At 33.3% G+C, this 26,343-nt stretch overlaps 1 protein-coding gene across 3 annotated transcripts; it reads right to left on the reverse strand.

The window, feature by feature from the left end:
- Positions 1 to 158: 158 nt before the first annotated feature.
- Positions 159 to 24,911, reverse strand: LOC138325535 (receptor-type tyrosine-protein phosphatase alpha-like). Of its 3 annotated transcripts, XM_069271278.1 has the most exons (32): positions 24,615 to 24,911; positions 21,236 to 21,445; positions 18,655 to 18,900; positions 18,178 to 18,276; positions 16,906 to 16,998; positions 16,637 to 16,729; positions 16,303 to 16,398; positions 15,039 to 15,137; positions 14,066 to 14,155; positions 12,848 to 12,943; positions 12,416 to 12,511; positions 11,826 to 11,921; positions 11,085 to 11,174; positions 10,664 to 10,792; positions 9,559 to 9,664; positions 9,255 to 9,343; positions 8,820 to 9,082; positions 8,558 to 8,645; positions 8,187 to 8,263; positions 7,679 to 7,715; positions 6,977 to 7,074; positions 6,373 to 6,501; positions 5,865 to 6,010; positions 5,491 to 5,626; positions 5,147 to 5,293; positions 4,637 to 4,736; positions 4,252 to 4,325; positions 3,613 to 3,738; positions 3,112 to 3,228; positions 2,648 to 2,805; positions 1,879 to 2,014; positions 159 to 1,535 (listed from the first exon to the last, which is right to left on the reverse strand). In XM_069271278.1, the coding sequence occupies exons 1-32, from the start codon at positions 24,745 to 24,747 to the stop codon at positions 1,467 to 1,469; spliced, it is 3,762 nt and encodes a 1,253-aa protein (XP_069127379.1). In that variant the 5' UTR covers positions 24,748 to 24,911; the 3' UTR covers positions 159 to 1,466. The 3 variants fall into 3 exon arrangements, with proteins under 3 accessions (XP_069127379.1, XP_069127380.1, XP_069127381.1); XM_069271279.1 differs by lacking the exon at positions 12,848 to 12,943; XM_069271280.1 differs by lacking the exon at positions 21,236 to 21,445 and having other exon boundaries at positions 24,615 to 24,910.
- Between the last annotated feature and the right edge of the window lie 1,432 nt (positions 24,912 to 26,343).

Raw genomic sequence — 26,343 nt, forward strand, 5'->3', positions numbered from 1 at the left:
GAGAAAAGCGTATAAGAAAATACAATTTAATATGAACATCGCATTAAAAATTAATAAGAATCGGGATATATTATATTTTGTTTTTTTTAATCGAAACCGTTCATTTACTTAAATTATTTTGAAATGAAATCTGACAAACGTAAAGTCAAACACCAATGTAAAAGATGATATTTTAAATATTTATTCATAAAAAATGTTAAAAATTTTAATATAAAAAATATATCACAAGAACAAATGAAAAGAATATATGTATATTAAAACAGAACATGAAACAACAAGAAGCCCATGGGCCTTAACGGTCACCTGATACATATGTACATTTTTGTATACACACTATAAATTGAACCATTGCACCCACAAGGCTCTTGACATTATTCAGACTGTACATAACGTGAGCATACAATTTTATACAGTAGCAACAATGGTCCCAAAGTGACAAAAATATAACCTGTTGGTAACACAAGAAATAAAACTCCTACATCAAAGAAGTAATTTTATCAATTTTACCTTTTAATGTATGAAAAGTATTTGCATCACATCTGTGAATTAAGAAGAGTTTTGTTTCAGTCATTTGACGTCTGTTGACACTCTCTCTGGCTTAGGTGGTTCAACCAGGGCAATTTTGGACTTCATATTTAAATGGTTTCACAGGCTTATGCCTCTAAGCTAGTTTGACTTAATTACTATGGAAATTGAACACATTATGCTAAAAAATATCCCGCAAGGGGAAAAGCATATAATTTACAATTTCAATTAGTCTTAAAAGGTTCGAGCAAAATTTCATTGAAAGCAGTTCTGGAGAACAATTCAAAAATGTTAATTGTTGATGGACACACGACAGAAAATGGACGACGAACGAAAAAAAGGCGATTAGAATACATAAAGTCACTTGCGACTTCGTCTCAGGTGAACTGAAATTACTTTACAAAGAATGATACTTTCTAGCATGTATAGAATCACGTCTGATTCAGCACCTATTTTCAAGTCTACAAATTTTCCCTTTTTCCACCGTCTTCGTTGTTATAGTTTGTCGTTTGTAATTTCATACTGGTTATACACACTTAACAATAGTAACCTGGCTTAAACATTACATTTTTACACTTGATTTCGAATGTCAGTTTATATACACTCTATGGAGGCTACAGCAAGTAACATTATCTCGGTGAATATTCGATTCAACCAGGTTAGTAAAACGTTATATTTCGCGCCCACTGACGGTCCGTATTTGATACACATCTCTGCGGTATCTATGCAATCCATATTTTGTTTAAAATCATAGAATATCATACATATTTACATATTAATGTATATGTAAAACATTTACATATCATGATTTTTTTACAAACAGTCTCCAGCGCTTTTGTCGCATCGCGATAACTCCTTGTTGTAGAATATCATTTATGTACACACTGAAGAGGTCAATTGAAATAATATCCAGAATTTTGTTGAATCATTATTTTATACTTTCAGTTCATATACACATCGGTGGTATCAAGATAATCCCTAATTGTGTTGTAACAGCACTGGTATTGGTCCTGAAACGGAAGAAAACAATGTTTTAATTAGTGTGTGTATACCGTAAATACATAATGTCGTCTTTACAATGCTTCCTAAATGAATGTTCTTTTGCAGTATGTTCCAAATAATTTTTATTCCCCATCAAGTTTTTAATTCGGCTAAATTTGAAGATTCACTCAATTTCATGAAATTTAATACCTCTCGAAACTTTTCACAAAATATGTTTAACATTCCAACTGCATTTGGTAAATGACGCTTTCAAAGCTACAAACAATACGCGGATACGATATTCCCGGGGAAACAGTAAATCACGAGATTTAACAACTATACAGCACTGCCACATATATTTATGATACTTACATAGCATGTGACGAACTCTGGTCGTCTGAAAAGTAATTGTCGGACAATCTGGAATATGTCGACTTCTTCATCAGTTTTAATCTGATCCCGCGCGTTGCTTATACAACAGAAAAGTCCACTTTGGGAGTACCCGTCTCTGAAAAGTGAAAAAAACGGAAGAGGATTGAGTGTCGCATGTTTCATATATGATTTCAGTATAAAGTTTTTTGTGTGTTAGAAATGTCTACTGATGTAACTGAAGTGTTTTTTATGTTAACATATTACTATAAGGAGTATTTTCATATGCTTTTAGACGGAGTAACTTGACTGTAAAGCACTAAATTTTTGCGTATACACTTATTCGCGAAAACATAAGTTCGTCATCAAGAGCTGTTACAGACAATTATGCATTCATATATACATTTATATAATTTTGCGTGCAAAATTTGGATTCACGTTCGACCTTTGTAGAGAAATTACAATAACATTTCCATCTTGCAAACAGAAAGTGGATTATGGTATGTATCATTTTATTTATATTTATTATGGGTTTGAAGGAATTCTAAAGAAGACAATATATATCTTTGAAAGTTATACTTCGAGTTCCTTGATAAATACTGTTATCACCAAGCTCATGATATTTTCAGGAAAATATAAACAATATGAAATATGCAAATGTGGCGAACGAAAACTGAACGCAAACAATATATTGGAACACAATTTAACTTGATATACCGTCAGAAAGCACTCTTTTTATTGCCTAAAAACCAAATAAACTTTTATTACAAACCTGCACATGACCACTGTTTGTTTGGACTGGTTTGACTTCCGGCGGCTATCCACAATCTCTAGCAGTTGCAGGAGACCTTGGGAGTTTTGTGGAATTAATGCTTCTTTATCCCATGCAGACATGTGAAACACCCTAACTCTGGACTCATATTTGTGTTCCTGTTATAATCAAGCATGTATGTACAAAACCGTTAAAAAGTTCTTAATATTTCGTCGCCTGGTTCGAATCCTTGTAGAGAATAGTCTGTACATTTTGTATATTTTTAATTTGTTTTTCTTTTTCTCTCTCTTAGAAATTATGAGCCCGCCTTATAAGTCAAAACAAATTGACAAGATGTGATATTTAAACACGTTTGAACGTGGTCTATATTTTTTTATGTGTCTATATAATATAAAATTTTGTTACAAAAATATATATAAGGTATCACTAACTATTGAATCAAAAAGCCTACAACGAACTCTTACTTTGTTTGAGATGATAAAATCGGTAATGTCTGTCTTGGAAAGGCTCGATGAGTCTGCTTCATGTTTGATTACAAAACCTCCGTGAGATTTTTCACTGTCCTTTTCTGGCAACCATTCCTGAGAATTAACATTTCATAACATGGCTAATTCACACTCAAAATAAAACAAATAGTTTTTAGTTTTTGTCAAATCGGACGATTTGCTAATTTATTGACGTCTTGTATATTGATTATAGTTACATTATTTTTTTCCATTCAAACTATTTTTAATGAAATCTTTCGCAAGTGATTACATGTTTAAAACAACACGAAAACAAACACAACATAAAATTAATTTGTTGGGAAGAAATCACTTACTGACAGTGACACATACATGTATGGAGGTGTCTGTTAGCAGAATGATTCAGATTTCGCAAATTTGAAAGAATTCACGAAATTATCGAAATTAAACCCCGCGAATGTTAAAAACTCTACAGTATACACAGACATAATGTCTAATTACCAGGTTGTCGTTTTCGATGATAACTACGGTATCACAGTCATAGTCCATTATCATTGTTAATAGGTCGACTACGGTATTCTGTAGAGGGTTCTGTGTGACGATGTAGCCGTTTCTGGAGGTGTAGGACTAAAAAGGTAACGTAGAATATCCTATTTTATAATTTATCACAATGATATTTATCTAGATTGTTCTATTTTACATGTGTTAATTGTTATGTCATCAGATTTTACGAGTGAGCTTGTTGACTTATTTTTGTTACACACAACTGATGTAAAAAATCATATCATATTATACGAACAGGGAGTGAAATATGTTACATAAAATGTAATCAAATGCATAACCCCCGCACAACATGTATTATGTAATGAAGAACAAAAAAAAAATCACAATTTCGAATATCAGAAAAAAATATATATGCATTTAAAGATAGAAGACATGTGATTATAGTATCGTCTTCAGAACAATGTTTTTTTTTAAATTGTAAAATAATAAAACAAAATGGAGATTCTTGCACAATATCGATACCAATGGAATTATCACGATTGTTCAATTAAGCTGTAACACTAAACTGAAGTATTGTCAATGATATGAGGAATATACTCCTTTGTGATGTATAGCAGTATATATATACGAACTTACAGGAATTTCCACAGCGTTGATATAGTCCGTGCTGCCCTGCGCGGGGGAATTCAGGTATACCCTAAATTTATCAACTGAAAGTAGATCACAAATTATAAATCTTAATTGATAATTCTGCTCATCTCGTTTTGAAAATGAATAATATAGATTAATGTCGAAGCTAGTTCTTAAACATGGCATCCAGTTGACCTTATCGTTTAGTAGATTTAGAAGCCAAATAACCATTTCTGAGAAATCTCAACTTTCAAAACATATACCTATTCATTGAAATAGTCATGTGCTTGAAACCAAAGAGTCAAATATGATTTTTTTGGACCAAAAACACTCTCTGAGGGGTCTACTGGATGCCCTGTTGAAGCATACAATTCTGTATTTGGTAGTGTACCTGGCAGGGACTTTTGGTCTCTGTTCTTGTTACCATTTGCCGGTAATGAGCCTGTTCTGCAGTCATCAGCGGTATATATCGGTTTGAGATCCTGTGTTAGCTTAAAAACAAATCGTCGAGAAAAAAATAAGGAAGTTTGAAGATTTCGAATATTTTTGTTTGTTTTTTATTTCAGTTTTACTAGTGTTACTCCGTTCTATCAGAGTAACTTCCCTTCGTTTCACGCCATCAGTACTAATTCGGTGACACAAACTGAATAAATTCGGATTAATTAGCATGGGAAAGTGTGAAAATAACAAAATACAAACAATTGTTTATATAGTGATAGCGCGTTAAGGGAATAATATAGCGATAGCGCGTTAAGGGAAATATTTTTGGCGGTAATAAATAAATTTCAAGCATGGCCGCCCCCTTTACATGACCAAAATTCGTTAAAATTGAAATTAAGAAAATATTCATAGATACAGAAAAGAACGTTAATAATGTAAATCATAATAAGAGATTATGAACCTGATATTCCTGTCTCAGTTTTGTCTGGTTCTCGGGCGAACCACTCTGTAAACTGGTCAAAGTGGTGTGGAACTTCTCTCTCGATACCAACGTGTCTGGTAGGTCAAACGCCTCGATCAGGATGTGGTGAAGAGCGATATATTGTTCCTATATATAAAACAACATATTTATATCATTGTGTTTTTTACTATTAGTCTTTGTTCCTTTCATTTGGTAATATTTTAATCTAGGATGATATTTTGCATATTGTAAACATTTTATGGTAATCGATAAAAATGTCTTAAAATTGCCTTGGTTTTTAATAGGACGTTAGATTTTTAAAACCAAAATCAAAGCCTACTTACACTCGTTTGAACCATGTTTACCCTATCTTTTCTCATTGTTTTAATATATCGGTTGACGTCTACAGCTCCGACTTGTCTTCCATGTTTCCATAAGGCGTCAAGGGCGATAAATGTTCCGGTCCGTCCTATACCGGCACTAAAATTAGAGGGATGCCACATCATTCACATATTCACAGTATTTCATCCACCCATCGATTTATCCAATTCGATTATCTTATCAAACAAAGGAACGAATAAGGGATGTCATCAGCCTAAACACGTCGATTGATCCGGGTCATACACAAAGAACTTTAGTTAAAATAAAAACAAAACCTGTTTTGAACTGAAGCAAAATATGTTACTTTATATATTATTTTAAAAATGATCAAAATTACCTGCAATGAACTACCATCTTTCCTGGTAAGCTGTTTTTATATTTGATGACACGACGATGGAATACAACCAGTTCGTTAGGATCCGGGGTCCCATGGTCTGGCCACGTGGTGTAGTGAAACTGATGGATCTGTCGTGTAGACTTGGTCTGAAATGTTTTAAACTCCACTAACAAAAATCATCAAATAAGTATATATATATAAAGTCAGATGGTAAGGTTCATACACAACATTTACACACACAACTACAATATGTCACGTCGGCATAGATTAGGATTTCTTATTTTAATTTTAATTTTTCAAACAGATAACTATACAGTGAACCCTTGATAATCCGAACACTTGCGTTCCCAGCAAAAACCTCCGCATTGGGAATTTTCCGGGTTGCTGGATTCTGTTTTCTTTGTCAATTATCAAGTCCATTCTCTTATCATTCCATCCGAATTTTGTGTTTTCCGGACTATTGATATCCGGATTATCGCGGGGCAACTGAATGCGTAGAAACTGATACCTTCTTTTCTGTGATTGTGATATCCCTGATTACATAGAACGCGTAGACCCTCTCTCTATCCTGCACAATGCTGAAATGTTTTGTTACCATCGGTTCTCCTTCATCGGGCCAGTATTTGGCGCACTTTTTCTACAAATTTTCAGACAATGTGTTCATTTCAACGTACATTGCAACTCGCTGATAATATTCCGTCTTTGCATATTGCAAAGTTAGCTCCCTTGTGGAAAGGTATGCATTGTGACGTCATTATTTTGGGCACAACTTATGTCGTTATCTCAGAAAAGACGTCACAATCAATACCCACCCTAATATGCAAAAACAGAATATGTATATGTGTCTTATTTTTCATACTCGTCAATTAAGAAGAACTTTTCATATGATAATTTTAAAGGCATACAATCTGTGTAGTTACTAACATTTATAAGGCGTCATGCATTTTGTCTGTCCATTTCAATGATTTTCACAACTTTATTAATAAAAAAGAATACTTTTCGATAGATAATGAAAGGTAAAAAAAAATCAAAATTAAAATATCCTCCGTTCTGTTTTACGTATTATCGTAATGATTTGAACACAATCAATCCAGTATTGTTTCATTAGTTACCTTTGTTCCCTCGACAAGGTTAGTCAGCATAACGATTTTTCCTGATTGCAGTTGCCAAATCATGCGCCAAAAATCATCTATAGTTTTGTCGATTGGGCCTATTATCAAAGATAAAAAGGTTCAATTAATTAACAATGATTTGTGAAATGCACAAACAATCCCATCTTTCATGATAATCACAATTATCCGGACGAAACATGTGAAATTATTCCTCCAACATTTCGTTCAGACTGGGTGGTGTGTCATTCCACTAACGATCATGCGCTGAAACAAACAATTGTCCATGTGTTTATAAACGATTTTTCAACCGCATGCGGTCAACGAATACTACAGACTCCTCATACCATGTGTTCTTAGGATACATGAGGTCGCTTCCAGAAAACAAATATGCGCAATATCAGCAATTATACAGATGTGAAATGATTCCTATGATTTGTTTTCTCTTAAAAATTCTACAAAATTAATCGTATCTAAGATTTTAATTTTATCAATGGAAATTAAAAAGTATTCAATTGGGATTATGAGCCTGTGTTTCAAAAATCGTATATGGATCCGTTATGAACCCAGATTTACTAGAAAAAAAGATTTGCCATGAATGAATTAACAGCAGATACTGTTAATTAAACTAATAATCACGCAATAAAGACATGACGACTGACAGTAACGTATTGTGGTCGCTGTTTACATCAGTGTTACACTTACCTTGAGTCGCGATATACTCAGCTGGTAGGGAAACACCCTGAAAATAAGATTTTAAAAACGTCATAACAGTTGTTATATTGAGTCTTTACGACATCACATTTTCTCCAATTAATTTTAACTTTGCATATGAAACTGAATAAATATTCTAATATTTTCTATATTTTACAAATGTTTTCCATCTTACATTATTATAGAATAGATATTTGTACGCGACCTACTATACCTTTCGACCGGCCATAAATATTGCAGCCAACAATTTCATTGCAAAATACATATGTAGTCCTGTTTAAAACCCTCCGTTAAATTAGGTTTGCCTTGCGCCCCATGATTAATTTTTACACATAGTGTAGTTTTCTTAGAATGACATAGGTAGTTTGCGAATCCCTGGTGTATTCCTAAATGTCTTTTCCTTGATTATGTGCATGAATATAATGTTTTAAGCATATGCACATGTAGATCTATTAACGTTCTATTGATATAATGTATCATAATTCATTGTGATACAAACATCTATGTAGTTGGCGTTGATGTAATCAGAGTTGGAATCTTTGTCCACTTTGTCAAGAACCACTCGGGAATGGTCATCTGTAACACAACAATTCAAATAAGTTACTTCAGTTGTTTTAGAGAAAAAATCGAAGGATCGATTAGTAAACTATGGCAACAGCAAATGAAGTTGTACCTATTAATCGATAAAATGAATATGTACAATGAAATATAGGTACTATTTTCCTTTGTTAATATAATGCCTGGGTATTTCATATTTAAGTTTATTTTTTATATTTTCTGAGTTTACGCGCTAGCACGTTCGAGAATTATATTTGAAAATAATAATAATAAAAAATGTAAAATCGTTTCAACCCGATAATAAAGACTTACATGGAAAAGTAGTCTTGAATCTATTTTTCGATTTGTTTTCTGATTTCATCCCAATTTTGTTTGCATGGAGGTCGCCGGTAGGAAGTGCCTTTAAAAACGCATATTATAACTGGCATGTGATGTGACATTAATTTAGTTCATCATTTAACATCTCTATCAATACCACTTTTTTGTCAATGCATATAAACAATATCAGACATTATAACAGGAACTAATAAAGCATGTAAATGTTTTACTGTTTGCTCTCGATTTCGCTTTTTACCTTGTATTCATCTTCAAATACTTTAGCCTTGTTTAACATCTTTGTTTTCACCATTGTTTTCAATTCCGATATCGCTGTCCCAGGGTCAACGGCATTATAGTAGCAATCGTCGATATCAGTATTGGCGTAAACACTCCCCGGATGTTCATCCTTAGTGACGTCATTAGCGTTGATATAAACATGGCCTTCTCCTGTCTTTGTTTCTTTAACGTATTTGGCCTCAGGCTCGGGCTCGGAATAAACATTTGTATTGTTACTCTCATCTGGTATAGAAATTGATATTTTTAAATCATATAATAACATACTTCCTATTTGTTGATTTTTGTTATAGGAATGGTTCTAAATAATAATTTAAGTCATTATAAGGGTCTGGCAAAAAATTTGCAATTTAATTATATTGTTGATAATTCCCGCCATTAACGTACCAAACCTTACCATTTATCCCATTGTGGTGGAATGAGTGAGACTGTCCATTTCGGTTGATACATTCGAAAGGTTTATCTTTCGCTGAATTTTGCCTCCGTCTGAAACATTTACAAAACTAAAAAGGTTTTATCAAGCAACTGATATAAAATGTGAATATATGCAAATGCTTCAAGATATGAATGCATTATCCTTTCATTATTAGATGATTTATATATTACTATCGGAAAGTTTGTCTTATAGTGATAGAATGTCAGTGGAAATTATATTTCATACACGTTATATAAACAAAAACACATACAGTAAACAAGCATACCTTCTGATTATCAACAGGATTACAATGATTATCACCACCAAGACCAGTATGCCTACTAGGACACCGACAATCGTCCCCGTACTGTCGCTAGATGGCGGCATGATTCCTGTAATTAACGCGAATCGGCAACTATTTTGACACATATAATCTACGAGTAGACGGATACGTTAATGACAAGAAATTTGTGTGAAATGAGAATAAACACACATTAAATTTCACAAAAAACGATAGGCATAATTGAGTGATTAAGTAATAAACATGTCCTATATGTCGAAAAAAAAACACATTTGGATTTGAAATTGAATGCTTTTCAACAAACTCTGAATACTTAAAAGTTGGATTTCAGGTAATTTTCGCTGTAACGATATGTCGCTTAAACACTAATTATTTATCTCCCCAAAAGCATATATAGGCCAATAAGAGAGCCGAAATCTAGTTTTGTCGGAATTCCAAATCGTATCGCGTGACTTACGTCCACACGTCATGCACGTGGTAATCCAGGTAACTAGCGTAAGCGCACATGTGTTTGTTTACGTTTTCCTTCTGGCTAATATGCGCAAATCGTGCTGGCATATATCCACAGAGCGAGTATTTGAAACATCTAATTCATACATTGCCGTAATTCAATATTGTGTGTATCAATTATTGTAATGTGCAAGCATTATTTTCTTTGTAGATTCAGTCAGCTGAGGTCGACCTCATGTTTTGTTTACGAAAAAAAATTGTTGACATTCCTTTCCACAACTCTCGTGTTACTTCGAGATTGTCGCGACGACGTTCGAAAGAGTTCGGAATGATTCGGCATCTTTCGAGCTTATTTTTCACGTGTACACGTTAAAAAGATTTTTTAATTCTATAATTAAAAATATTTCCAGTGCTGCAACTTTATAAAAAGTGGTTACGTTAATTATATATTACGTAGGTCGTTAATACAGAAATTGCTTGGAGTGCGTGGGTTCATCTCTAAGCTAACATGTTCAAAAAATATGACAGTTTTATCCGCCATTGTAAGTAAGTTTACAGTGGCGCGACAGAGTTTCAATTTGCATCTCATATCTACAAGAACACACACTGTGTATAAATGAACAAAGTTTTGATATCTTACTCGCCATACAGGTATTTCCCTCGTATCCAGCAGCACACATCGATAGACATTCACCAGTGTCCTTCCTACATCTCTCACAGTTTCCACACGGTATACTACAGTTGGCACCGTACAGACTGTCCGTGCACTCTATAAAAAAACCCGTATAAATTATATACCTATTTTGAACCAATACCCATGATACAATTCATTGGTATTTTTCCATGTGCATGGAGCTGAAACATTTCTATAAACTTCTACTTAACAATTATGGAAAAATATTACATAGTACACGACAATATAATATTCAAAACTCCTAAAGAACTTGATCTGAATTGAGATTTATGCAACAAGGCTGTAATGATCATTGGATATATGTCATAAAAAAATATTTTTAGTACCAGACACTGCATTTAATAAATAAAAAAGTTGTATTATTTACCAGTGCAAATCCCATTACTCTGACCGCATATTTTGCATTCAGGTTCGCATTGTGAATTACAATCTTGCCCAAAGTATCTCTTTTTGCATCCTTTGATAAAGAGTAGAAATAAAGAAAAATTCGTGTTGAATAAGGTAAGGTGAATACATTTAAGATCCATATACGGTATCGACAGAGGAAGTATACTATATTTTATGCAAATATTTTCAATAATACCGTATTAGCTGATTATTTATCCGAGTCAAACTATTCGTGTATGAAATGAGAAAATTAAAATTTGCGGTTTTAAATTTTTGCGATCTAGCTTCCAGAATTTCTATGATACAGTCATTTCATAATATTTTGTGGATCAAATTTTCGCGATCACAGCAATGTCTCATGAAATCGCTAAAAATACCACCTATACGATATCTTTTCTTTACTCATTATATGTGATTGATATCGTCTATGCTTAGAAAAAATATCTTTATTCTTCCATAAATATAAAAAAAGTTTTACAAAAATGTTTAAAATGCTTGGAATTTAGTATTGCATCTATTCGAAAAGCGTTAATTTTCAAGATCTTTTACGTAGTGCTCCGCCGGCTTTTTTCCGATTCATAGGCAGAGCAAATTGAAAACAACAGACAATATAGAGCTTGTTTGATGGTATTTTCAAGTAAAATATGATACATATCACTGACAGATTTCGGAAGGGATCATGTTATTTTCCCTTCATTGCTTTATATAAACTTAAGCATACCTTCACAAACTCCACTTCTTATATTGCATTCGTCATTGAGACAGTTGGCGGAACAGTCTTTATCACACAAATTTCCATACTTTCCAGCAGGACAATCTAAAAAGGAATCAAGTTTTTCGATTGACGACATAACTTTCACAGCTCAAAAAACAATTCCGGGTTTTGGTCAAAATAAAATCTTTGATCAATGTCATAAAAATTTGAGTAACCCAAAGGTTTCAAAAGGTTATCCAAATAACTTGTTACAATGTTCCAGTGTAATGATATTTTATAAATAATCAAATCTAACGTAACATTAACACATTACATACTATCTGTCTGTCTATTTGTCCTGTTGTTACTAGGATTGGATGTATGTCTTACTGTCCTTACTTGTCCTTACATCAACATATGTGCATTTTAATGAATGGAATGCAATGCATGTTGGTAAAAAATAAAATAAACATTATCATGTTTATTAATCCTGTTCACAGGGAGAATGCTCCTGGTCCGACTATTCATATGATTCTGTTCGTTTTTCTTTTCTTACAGAACATTAAAGTCTATATTTAAAAGTCCTCATTAAATACACAACTTATCATTATCTTTACCTGTGCAATTGCCATAATTTCGTTGACAAATGTTGTTTTTGCATGTACCCAGGCAATTTTGTGAACATACCGGTCCGTACTTTCCGGAAATACACTCTAAAATAAGTAAACGGTAAGTTTCATTCAAATAGATGTTACGAATCCGCTTATAGTGCAAAATCATCTTCGAATTCATTTTTCTAATATTGATATTACTTTGTATTGATACACTGTTTTTATATATTAAGTAAACATATTATTTTTGTATCCAATGTATTGGTTCAAGTTTATCAAGGATTGCCATTTATGATTTACTGTTTTTAATATTATTTTTTGTTGTTGAACATTTCAGTTTTTGAAATACATTGACATAGTCAAGGCAACATATGATTGAATTCAACTATCATTTCGATAATACGCCGTGTAGCAGATCAATTTTTGCTAGCTCCTTACCTGTGCAATGACCGTTATTCTTAGCACATAATCGGTCTTTACAGTTCGCAGAACAGTTATGTTCACACATATTACCATATGTTCTGTCAACACATTCTGTAAAATAAATTGCGACTAGTGTTAATTTATCAAAGACCCTTTCACAAAGAAAGATACTTTAAGATACAGAGGATCTTACACTCGTGACTATGTGATATGAAATTTATCAAACGAGTTCAATAATTTGATATGCCACGAAGCGAGTGTCATATTAGATTATTTAACGAGTTTGATAAATTTCATATCACATAGTCACGAGTGCAAGTTTTTATTTATCACATAACTTTTAATAATAGAAATATAAGTAAAACTTTTCGTCTCTATATAAAACAGTAGAAATTCCGCTTGGATGTGACGTTTCTGTCTACTGATTATGACGTTTAATACACATGTGTCTTACGGTATTTATGACATGGCTAGACGGGCTAGTTGTGTGATAAAATCATTTTTGATACAAAACAGATCATATCACATAATCATAAAACACTACTGAAGTATTGAAATAACGGTAACATGATAATTTAGGTAAAAAGGCTAAACAGTGACTGGTTGAGTTATGTTAATAATACACATTTTATTTAAGTAATGAAAATCATTTCTTATTTTTACATTTCGACCAACCATTTCATTTAAATCAAGTGTTCAAATAAATAATACTCTATTTTTTCAATGTTATACGATTGTTTGAACAGTCGGTCAATTGATGGAATCCCGGAACAGCTGGCTTCAATTTGGCGGGAAATGTTTTCAAATTCAGAGAGTACACAAGATATAGTTCCACAACAATTTTAACTTCTTTTTCATTCCATTTATACAATATTTGTTAAATATTTTATTTTCTGATATGTAATTTACGATTTACATTACATTCATACATGCATTATATTGAAGATTTGTCAAACAGATACAATAGTCCTAATTGGATGCGCTATCACACTACCTGCGGAAGTCAATGTTCCGGTGTGTGTATTCTTGCGTGGTAACCACTGCGTTTACGTAAGTGTAAACGATTTCGTAGTTGGACAGGTTATATAGGAAAGAGAAAACGGAAATGTAAATATAAAATCATAATATCAATTAATTATATCAATTTATACAGTATACAGAATCCTTATGTTATGGCTATCAGCCTACTTTCATTTCAATTTATTTAACACGCACAAACAAGATGATGATTACCATAGCATTCATTGGATAGTTGGCTGCATGTCATGCAACGCGAAGGGCAATTGTCTTCACAGCGGTTCCCTCTTTTACCACGAATGCATGCTGAAAATGAAAATAATTCTTTGGTTTGCATCATGGAATATATCTCGTTATTGCAGTACACCGTTTCAATGTTTTACAGTGTATTAATATTTGAGCTCAATTGTGATAGAGTTATATAAACAATAAATTTACATAAAGAAAGAAGGAAAATTATATAGGGCAAGGCGAAACCGATTTTGATACAATGTATATGCTTCTGTTTCATCCAACATTCGTTCATATCAATTAAAATAACAAAGTGAGTAACGAATGTATCATGTGTTTAAAATATAAAAAATAAATGCGAAATATATAAACCAAAAATACTCAGAACTATAGCAATGTTTACTTTAATGACTGTATTTACGTATCCACATTCCATTTCTGATAATAATTCTTAATGAATCTTGCAGATGTCCCATTACTTTGTGATAGTGTCATTAGAGGCCTAGAAGACATTACCGCTCAACAGCTAAAGGCTAATTATTATAATAAGTAAATATCAAATATGACAAGACCATCAACACGTAACTGTCTTAAAATAAGTGCAATTATGAATTCAATTAACATGAAAGAAATTTAAAGCAAATCAAATTGATATACATTATTGACCCTTGCCCTTTCATAACTTTAAAGAAGCTCTTCATATCACTATGGTTATATTGTCTGCTTTTGGTCCTGCCTCTCAGACCTTTAGGGACCAGCACAAAATTTGTAAAAAATTGAATTCCTACCTCATAAGAGTATTTGAGCGATATTCCTCGATTGAGGTAGCCAAATTAACCTAGGTTTGGAATGTTTAGCTCACATTGGTCCTTTGGACCAGGAACGCTAAATGTATAAGACTCCCGCTTGAGACGGGATATAAATTTCGATGATTATTTTATGACACTCTATTACAGACCTGAGCAGTATCCGTTTGTCTTATTACACGTATTCCCTTGACAGCCACTGGGGCAATCGATCTCACATGTGTTACCGTATTTACCATCAACGCATTCTCCTAAAATAAATATATGCAACAAATATTTTAAAGCGAATTTTGATATATTACGTATTTGAAATGAAGTATAACATTAGACCGAATTTTCATTAATGCGATTAAACCAAGTACTATAGAAAAGCTTACATCTCTACACATTTAGGTTGAAAACAATAACACTTTGAAGGTAATCATGTTCGATTTTAAATGGATTCTTTCGAATCTAATCAATCTAATTGTTGGATCTGAAACACCTGGTAATAGCATAAATCTTAATCGCGCTTTTCACATTAAAATATAATTACAATTGCCACAGTTTCTGTATCGATAAACTAAGTCGGTACATATCTGTTTATTTCTCAATAACCTGAGTGCAGAACGTGACCCGATTCGGTGTGGATAAATGTAAACATTGGCGGACTTCCTTTGACATTCCACAAAATCACGTGTTAATGTTTACAAATAACACATTTACGAGACAATCTGAGACATATAATAAAACAGATCTAATTTTTTGAATGTGTTATTACTAATTGACCTGAATAAGATAAATGAAATATAAGAACTATTTTTGTGACGTTATAGAAAAAAAGTTGGATGAAGCTGTTAGTCAACGGCGCGCTTTTTTCTGAATGACTGTTGCACGCTTAAACATGACGGCAGTATAAATTTGACGACGAATAGCACACGGTAAACGATTGTATCTGATGTTCTGGTTGTTTTTATTGTTAGGAAATATGTAAATATAAGGTTTAACCACTTACATTGTTAAGTTTAAGAGATGATAAACCCAATAGAGAATTCGGTAAATTGTACGTAAAAGCTTCGCGTTAACGCAATTTACTTCATGCTCCAATTGGTTTATCATCTCACAAACTAAATAAAATAAAAGGTTAATCCTTAATCGCACCGTTGGTCTTTCTCATAATATCTGTTTCTTCTTTCATGTGAAGCTTATTATTATCTTATTATCAGAACACGAATTAATGCGATTGACTTTTGAACACGAAATATAGCTCGAAAAAATATATCAATATATGTTTTTGTTTGATGTTGTAATTATTTATTCATATTGTTATCAAAATTTGTAAAACTTATTTGTTTAAATTTAAAGATATTTGATATTTAGCTATATGTAATAACCTTTATTACAGATTTATTATTTACCAACATGTAAAATAGTTACCTAAACAATATCCGTTATCCTTGATGCATGTCTCGTCTCTACAGTTTGGAGAACAATCAAACTGGCACGCTTCACCATGTTTTCCATCAATACATTCTGAAATAGAAACAACACGCCATTTATACAATTTTATTTAAAGGAAATAAAGAATAAAACATATAATTGTAAGAAATACAGCTTTATTTTTAATAGTTCGTAATTAATGTGTACGTGTTTAACAAAAGAATCAAGCTTTTGAAATTTCACCACTTAGATATGATATGAAACATACGTCAAATATTTCAATCGGGCATTTAGATTTATAACAAGCTAGATAAAATATCTTTGCTATTACCAAAACAGTTTGTTGCCAAACTCTGGCTGCATGACACACAATTGGCTGGACAGTCTCCATTACAAACATCCCCTGTTTTACCGGTAACACATCCTGAAAAGGAATTATTCCAACAAGCAATGTAGATATCATATCCATGTACACGCGTATAAATAGACAGAATTGCAATTGAATGTTAAAATAAAAAAAACCAATTGGTTTCGATTTAAGTGCTTAAAGTATGGATACCAAGAGTAAAACATGCCAAGATAAATTATACACTCAATTACCTATACAGCGTCCTGAATCCTTCTCGCACCTCTGATTACAATTTGCAACACAGGTTTGTTGGCATAAATCACCATATTTCCCGTCTTCGCAATCTGTAATGTACCATTAATATTACTTCAAAATTGATATCATTATAGGTTTCGAACTCTCCAATCTTTATGATGCAAGGGCTTGAAGACCTTAAAGATGCTCCACCGCTGACAAATGGTATTTTTTTCACTATCAAAAACAGGAGCAGACGATTTAGTATTTTTCTTCAGTTACAAAAGTTACTTACTTTACACCAATACAACCATTGAAAAGTTTGAGCTTCTAATTTTACCTTAAGTTAACAATATGAAAAATAATTAATTGCGCATGCACAAAAGGCAAATAAATTATTCTATATTATTTTTTGTGTTAATTAGACATACATTTAAAAGATTAAACACCCATTACTGTTCAAATGATGAATGACATTTATGCTCTGTCGGCGGTGTAGGATCTTTAATTATCGAGAGAAAATAGCCAGTTGTGAAATGGGTTCCTGGGGCATGCTCCCTAAACAGGTTACAAAGACTTATCACCCTTACTAGTTACCAAAGAATTGACATGAAGGAACCAATAAATTTAAAGCCAATAAAAGAAAGAGATTCATGAAATAAGGATATTAAATAATGGACGAAATAGTACTGGAAAACCCGAGTGTAAGATTTTGGCTGCCCAAAATCTTAAACTCGGGTTGATATATCCTGTCCATTTGACGAATCCATATGAAATTTTTTTTAATTTCAACCCGTGATAAACGTTTTGACTCGAAGAACGTCATGAAGAATCAAATTGACCAGTAGAAGCAATTAAACATATCGGACTTCTTCAGACTCTCATATACTGACGACACTGATAATTAGTTTGAAAACATACATACACAGGTCACACAAAACAAGGTTCAATGTTGTACTGATCAAAACACATATGTTATCTATCAAACTTGAAAATTGGGGAAGTCATTGATGAAATATTGTCTCTTGAGTACAGCAAACATAGCTTCGGTCACTTTGCTCCATGTTACGAAACTGAGATGACATAACGTATAACGTCTGCTCCATTGTGACAACACAACTAAAACCAATCATCAGTTCAAAAGTGAACTTGCTAAACAATTGAAGTCTAGCATTTGGATTTTTTTACGTTGGCGAGATAAAATGTAATTCTCACCTTTAGTATACTTGTCTATTTATAAATACATATATTTATAATCATTATCTATACAATTCTATAAAGAATCTTACAGAAGCAGTGCCCAGATAACGCGTTACAATTCCCTCCAAAGCAGCTCGCTGAGCAAAATGTGTTACAATTGCCGATGCCATATATTCCAGTTGGACATCCTGTATAATACGAAATGTATGTATATTAGATTCCATATAATACTTTATTTAAATGCTAATAAAAACATTGCATTGTATAGAGAAAGATGAAATTGAATTGAATGTCACAGCAACAAATACAAGTGGGAGGGATTTTACGACGCAAATTTGATTGCAGCATTTATGTTGCCAATGTGAATGTCGAACGCTAGAGAATAATACACAGACTTTCAAAATATTAGGAGTATATATTAAATCAATTTTTTAAAATGCAATATGGCGAATAAATCTTAACTATTCATCTTATTGCAATATTTTCGAAAACATCCGAAGTGACATCAGAACGTTAGCATCGGTGATTCTATCAAACTAAAATAGACAAAAATAGTCTAATCTTACCAAACACCTGGACTTCACATAGTTCCAGGACAGCGTAATCATCATACCAGTCACGTGTTTTAGGTGTTTCTCTTTTGTTGTAGACAATGACGTAGCGACCTACACTCGGACACTCATGTGTCGGGTTTAAGCTGACACCAGTCCATACACTGCTGTTATCCTCATAACAAAGAGTTCCTTGTGGAGGAATAGTGGTAGAATTTGATACGTACAGTGAGTACCCACCAAAGCGGTATTCAGAATTATCTAAGAAACAAAATAACATTTATTGAGCTTGCAACCATTTTCCTTTGGTTCAGGCAAAGAATCAGATATAAAACACGAAAAAAGGATAATTGGATGTCAAATAGATGGCCGTATCCACGACGAAATACAGTGCATTTATAAGAAATAAGACATTATGTACAATATGCACTTTGTGCCCTGTCTTATAACAATGTAATATATCTTTCATAGAGCCACACATAGTATAAATGGGAAAAATCGGTCAATCAGAAAGCCATTTTTAGAATGAAAACAAATAAAAAGAATATCCATATATTGATAGTAAAACAGAATGGAATTATGTAAGCACTTTATGTAATTAGATTTTAAAATAATCAATTGATAGTGCTGTATCTAATTTGTCACAGAGTAGTGCAGCAATACTTGTAAACCTTCAAGCAAAAACGGTAGAATATTGTACATGTTTGAATATTAGCTGGCGGATTAGAATGATAGAATCTTACATGGGTCTGTCAAGTGGACAGGGATATCTCAAGCCTCGGGTTGGCCAGCCAAAATCTGTCGTTCGGTTGAGATATCCCTGTACACTTGACAGGCCCATGTTTTCTCCCCTATTAAAAAAATCAGTTTTTTAGAATTATTTTATAGCGTCAACATCACAACAACATCGCAATGCGTCAAAATTAATGACGTGTTCGACATAAGTCTCCGCATGTATCGATGAGGTCATTGTCAAACGCGTGTGAGCTGTCTTTTCCCTACCCCGATAATAGACAGAGTTAACTGTTCCCTATCAACCGCGGGATAACCCTGCATGTCAACTATGGGTGAAACACCTCTCATGGATTTCTAAACCTTTTATTCAACGATAAAGCTCTGTTATAACGCCATGCTATCTCCAGTTTTGAAGAGAAAACAGATGTCGGTAAGCTACGATGTTTCAAGAATTTGACCATTGAATTGACAAATACCGAAAAGACTCTTATTACATCATACTTGTTGAAAAATCCTTGTAAAAATAACTTTTCGAAGTGCGTTAGATTTGGTGCAAATTCAACACACTTTTAAAATGTGCCAAACTGCGTGATATTTTTTTTCAAATTGGGTTGTAATACGTGTCTAACGGGTAAATAAAAACAATAGCAAAATATATTAACATCCCAAAAATTATTCCGCACACACATACAAAAAGAATCACAATATATGTACATAAATATTTATTTACGTTGAGTATCACTAAGGCGGCTGGTGAACTGCGGAAAGTCTATTTCGTCAAGTAAAACGGTTTAAGACACTTACACTAAACACTACTTACAGATACAAATGTGACTGTCACTATCAGGTTGACGATATTTAGTACTCAGTGGTAACTAAAATATTGTTTCTTTCATTGTATCGAACTCTGACACGATAAATGCTTAATACTTCAATTCAATCATTTTATTACTTTCAGCCTTTCGCGCTATCAGTCTTACACCATTGGACATAACAGAATGACATAAACATTAGTTATAACATATAGATAATAGAAAAGATGTCGCATACTATCATTACACTTAGTACATCACGTGACAGAATACTGGATTCTGATTGGCTACACACATGGCTACTATTTGCAATAGTGCCCGGGCAAGCGGGCACTTTTGAAGTGGCGCGAAATTGAACGTGAATGTATTGACGTCATTAAAACTTTGCGCTTCGACCAAGACGTCAAGATGGCGGACAGGCTATGTGCGGGGATGGAAGCAAATGTTGCTGTTTTACAGAAGAGAGTTCACTCATGTTCTATATTGATATACTTTTAATCTTCATGAAGCTGAATCCCGTTTTATAGAAACATAGATTTCCGCGACAATTCATATGTTGTACTTTTAACGTAATAATATGGTTTGGAAATGAAGATAGCATTGCGAGGTGTCACTTTGACGTGCTTCTGTTACGATGATATAAAAAGAAGTCCCAAATGAGGGTCTCGTGATGGAATAGTGCCCTCGCCTTCGGCTTGAGCACTATTCCATCCCTCGAAAATACTATGAGGCAATAGTGCCCTATCAAACAGGTCGTGATAGATAAATATATCCCTTAAATACAATGACTACACAACAGTTGATACGCTGATCATTTCTTAATTGTGTTGTCTCAAAAACCATAACGTCTTTTGTAACTCTTAACAGCTCAATTATTTTAATTACATATGCGGTTTTCTAGTAGTAACTCTAAAATAATTCATTAAATCATTATATTTATAATATTGAAGGGTAAAATGATACCGTATTCGTCTTCAATTGCTCCTGTATCACACATACTACACAAAGTTTTAATCGTGCAGTCCATCAGTGATAAAGTGATTACTCACGTCTGTAGTATATGGTAATGCGCTGTATCGTCCTTTCCAGCCCTAAATCAACACGCCACCATGCTTGTTTATGTGTGTTTGTCTTGGTGTGAATACAACAGTTACTGGATATGTTTTGATTGGTACAATTGTCTATTGCATTTGGTGCCAGCCACCTATGCAATTCCTGGTCAGACGATTGTGTCGCTGTTCCCGATAAAGCGACATTAACTGAAAAATGAAATGTATAAGATATTTGTATAATATCACCCTAGATGGGCTCTTGCATTATTTACGATTCTATCAGGACTGTTTAGAGTATATAGAGCGGATGAAAGGTCGCTACAAATATGTATTTCTTATTTCATATTTAGAGGTTTTTGCCTTCTTTAATTTGAAAAGGATTCTTTGATATGCTTGGTAAAAGGAAAACGATGACTATCGGAAAAAAGTAACGTAATTATGTATTATTTTAGTATTATAATCTAAAAATAGTTTCTAATTAGTTGCCTAGAAAATTTTCAAATAGAAATAGATTTTCTAATGATCTAATTTCTTATTACCCGTTCAATAGTTTGGCAAAATACCACCAATACTTGTCTTGCTTGCTCCAATGGTGTCATAATGATGAAATATTGAAATAGTTAATGATCTGCTAGATGTAAAAGATATAGAAAGGTTCAACATCCATTTATATCTGTTCTAAAATAACTTTTAATCACCGTTGCAGAATTAAGACAGTTTTGAAGACGATTACTGATAACATTTCTTCCTGGTTTTATTATAAGATGGGATATTATTAGCTACAACAAAATTTTTATGAAGCGAAAATTGTGCAATACAAGTCCCACAGAAAAACGGATTAGTTGCGGGTGAATCTAGTTTATAAATTTCAGCCGTTCGTTGTTATCTGCAATATAATTGGCTAAAATAACAAATTTCCACGTATAAATTACGGATGTATTAATAACGTAGAGCAAATATATGACGAACAAAGGCGAATGTTTTACTAATACGATGACGGATGCTCTCCCATGATGGATACAATCGATCAAATTTTCCAACATTGCGGATATGTAACAAACAGTTATGAATATATAACGCATATATTGAGGAAACATATGGGAAGCTTTGTTACGGAAACATTACGGATGTATTGATAACGCATTGCAAACGTGTAGGGAGAAGAACGTTTGTGTTGCGCATGTTGACAGCATACATTTTCTGTTATTGGGAAAGCGAGGGAGGGAATCTTTAACTTCAATTTCTTACCAAAACCAGAAAATGCTGTGTTTGCGTGACTGAAGGAAAACGAAAGTAAGTAGAGATAGTGATACTCTCTTTTCAAAGGACACTAAACATGAAGAAAGTCTGAGGAAAGTATGAGAGCTGGAAGCGTCCTTCATTTAACATCTGCAAGTCAGATGGAGGGTATGTATACTGGTATGTGTCGCTGCATAAAGTCTTGACAGGCTGCAAAGAACCACAACCAATCAGCAATAATTCAGTTATACGGCAAGTCACGTACTCATCAAGGTTCTTTTCCACTATGGCCTCACATACTTCAATGAAAACTTTGCTGTGTGGCGTCCTCCATGCATACTGCATATTCCGTAAGTTGTAACTGGGGTCTAATGTATCTGTACTGCCAACTAGAGAACAGGCTTCATATTATTCTGATGTTGGTATGTTCTTTAGTAAATTTGAATGGAGGGAAGCAGATTAGTGCGTTGAGCATTCTAACGAAGTTTTTAAAGGTTCTTAAATCTTCTATAATTCCATCGTCTCAAACAGACAATTTTTTCTTCTCTGTGTTCAGTCTCTTTCAATTGCATGACTTGAACAAGATGATGTTACTGGATACCATTGGTATACTGCATTTGTGTGTTGCCGAATACCCATTACTATATCTGTATTTGTCGACAGACAGGAAATGAGAGGCACAGCATATTTGTACACAAGTTTTGGTTTACGCGACACATTTGTTACGTATTGTTCTAAAATCATATGGAAAACAAACATGATACAAACGCTTTAAGTACGTATTCGCTATAAATTACTTTTAAATTAGTTCGTGATGTCGTTTACACACTGTCCGAGTTCGCTATCAAGCCCCAAAAACCTGCGGATATCGACGAATAACAGCGGATATACCGCGCATTTAATAAGCATGTACTGAGTATATATGGCGTACGAATAGCATGTCGAAAGCGGTTGATTTTCGCTGTCAAAATTTTGTGCAGTTCAACTATCCTTGGAACGGAAAAACATGCCTCTGCAGATAATTGCGGAAGTGTGCGGGTTTTGGTCGACCGATACAAGTACGATTTACGAATATTGCGTATCTTCAGCGAATATCAGTCAATTTTGTGCGCAATGCATTCGCAAATCTTACTATACGTCAGTGGGACCGGGCATGTCCTTCAACGAAATATGTGCTATCAGTATAACAATAAACTTGATAACATTAGTTAATTACAAAGCCATCAACTGACGAACCAACATAATTCTTACACGCATTATTTCTAGTAACTACTATAACAACATTAGTAATGTTCGATGATTTGAGTTCTAATATTAGGCATGCCGACGTTTGTATAAGAAATGTCTCCTCCAAAAAGATCATATTTCATGTGATGAAAGAACATTTAAATGAGTATGAGTTTGCATGAGGTATTATATAAAGCTTGAAAAACGAGATCACATTTCTTGGTCGGGCAAACACTAGAAGTGGTGATTTATATTTCAAATTCTGTTCTGTCGCTGTTGATATGTGGGTATATGTTTTGCATTCATCAGCAATATTTTATCTTATTATCAGATCTGTAAATGATATCTGAATTTCAATCGACCACTCTATTCTTTTACCGGGACTGTTTAATGCATTTGAACTTTCTGCCATTTGCTCTTGATAAAGCCATATCAACGATGTTCAACAAAACCAAACAAATGCATTGTTTTATAAAGCTGTTTACAAATAATTATCAAAACGCTTAAAAGCAAGATGAAAAAATGTGTTGATATACAGAGTCAGTCAACAATTCAAATGTTTGCACATGTATTGTTGCCACCAGTACCTAACACATGGACTGTAAACGATCTCTTGAATAAGTACACATAATTAAATTACATTTATATACTTTCATTTAAAGATAGGAATGGAAATAGATCAGTTTTAACGGTGTCTAAACCTACATAACCTTAACGCTTAGAAGCAAATCTGTCGTCTTGTTATCTACTAGATATCAAGTATATGTTTGTCATGATAACAATAATAAGTAGTTGAAACGAGAATTACAGTCCTATTACATATATATACATGTACATGTAGTCATTCAAATTTAGTTTTGAAGAAATCGAAAGAAAATGTGATATATTTAGAAATAAACTTCCAACTTACTTTCCGACCTTGTTGTTTGTACGAAGAACAACATGACTAGGGATATCTCCCAGTACCGTAAACCGTTTCTGGACGACATCTCGGTCTTAATCCTCCTCTGTGTTATTATTGTACTGACGACCAGGAAGTACATCGGAATGTACACACGTATTTAAGAAAGTTTTAAACCGGTTTACGCTTCACCGGGCATCACCTATACGAGTTTATATTAGAACAGATCAATAGATCATTGTACTGTTAGCTTAAGTTCGATAAGGAAGTTGTGAAATACCCGTGTACATTTTAAATGGCTTTGGAACTCCGACGAATCTAGACTAGGCTATGTACAGAAACAACGCACTTTAAGAACGAGGAGCAGTGTACAAATAATGGTTCGGAAAAAAATATACATTTTATATAGGCTAAGTATGGTGATATATACCTTAAGTAGGAAGAGTAACCTGTTATAACTACACACATGTAAATCGATTGTTTTTAAAAATATTTTGCATAATGATTTTGCAAACACTATTATGAGATATATCTATTAAACGACAGAAGTATCGCGCAGTAGGTATTCAAAGGACAATAAGAAATGTCAATAGATATTTTTTGATAGTCTGGGTTTCATATTCACTGTATACGTGTATAAAGAATCCACGCATTCATGCTACCCTACAGTCTACGTCAATGTTTTATTATTGAGATATCAGGTGACATTTCTCTTCAAATAGTACAAGAAAAACATCTTCCTTCTTTAACAGATCGTATTTCATTCACAATTTTCCAATGGTACAAGAAAATATATTCCTTCATGAGCTGATCGTATGTTATGCATAATTATGCAGTGCGGATAATGCGCATTCATCATTATCATGCTGTTTCGGAAAAAAATTATATTGAGGATAAAGGCTCCCATAATATATAGGCCATGGGCTAGGAGGGTCCCACATGCACCCCCCCCCCCCCCCCAAACCTCCGAACCAATATTTTTCTGAACCCTTATGACCCACTGATCACAAATCCAAATGTTAACATTGCATAAGTTGGGATGAACTTCCGGTTATGACGTCATCAAGATGGCCGCCATCTCGAATTTCACTAAAAATTGAAAAATAGTCATAACATTAACATTTTTCAACCGAAGTAGACAAATGAGGTATCAAAATGACCACAATAGAACAACAAATACATATCAGGACCAAAAAAGCCAATATATGTAGTGATTTCTACGCAGGAAATGAAAAAATCGGATTTAAAGCTCAAAAATGGTGATTTTTCAGCAAATTTTTCATATTTTGTTTGACGCAGCAAAAATGTTTCCCAACAGCAATCTATTATTTCTTGTAAGATTTTTGACCACTTGTCAATCAGTTTAAGCAACAAAAACAACCAAAACCAATGTTAACATCGTATAAGTTCCGGTTATGACATCATCAAGATGGCCACCATCTCGAATTTTACTGAAAAATGAAAAATAGTCATATCATTGACATTTTTCAAATGAAGAAGACAAATGAGGTATCAAAATGACCACAATAGAACAAAAAATACATGTCAGGACCAAATAATCCAATATATGTAGTGATTTGAACGCAGGAAATGAAAAAAAAATATTTTAAGCTCAAAAATGGTAATTTTTCAGCATTTTTTCATATTTGGCTTGACGCAGCAAAATTGTTTCCCAACAACAAATTATTATTCACAATCAGTTATTTGACCTCTTATCAATCTGTTAAAACAACAACAA

This window comes from Argopecten irradians, chromosome 6, assembly GCF_041381155.1.
Source record: "Argopecten irradians isolate NY chromosome 6, Ai_NY, whole genome shotgun sequence".
NCBI classification, from domain to species: domain Eukaryota; kingdom Metazoa; phylum Mollusca; class Bivalvia; order Pectinida; family Pectinidae; genus Argopecten; species Argopecten irradians.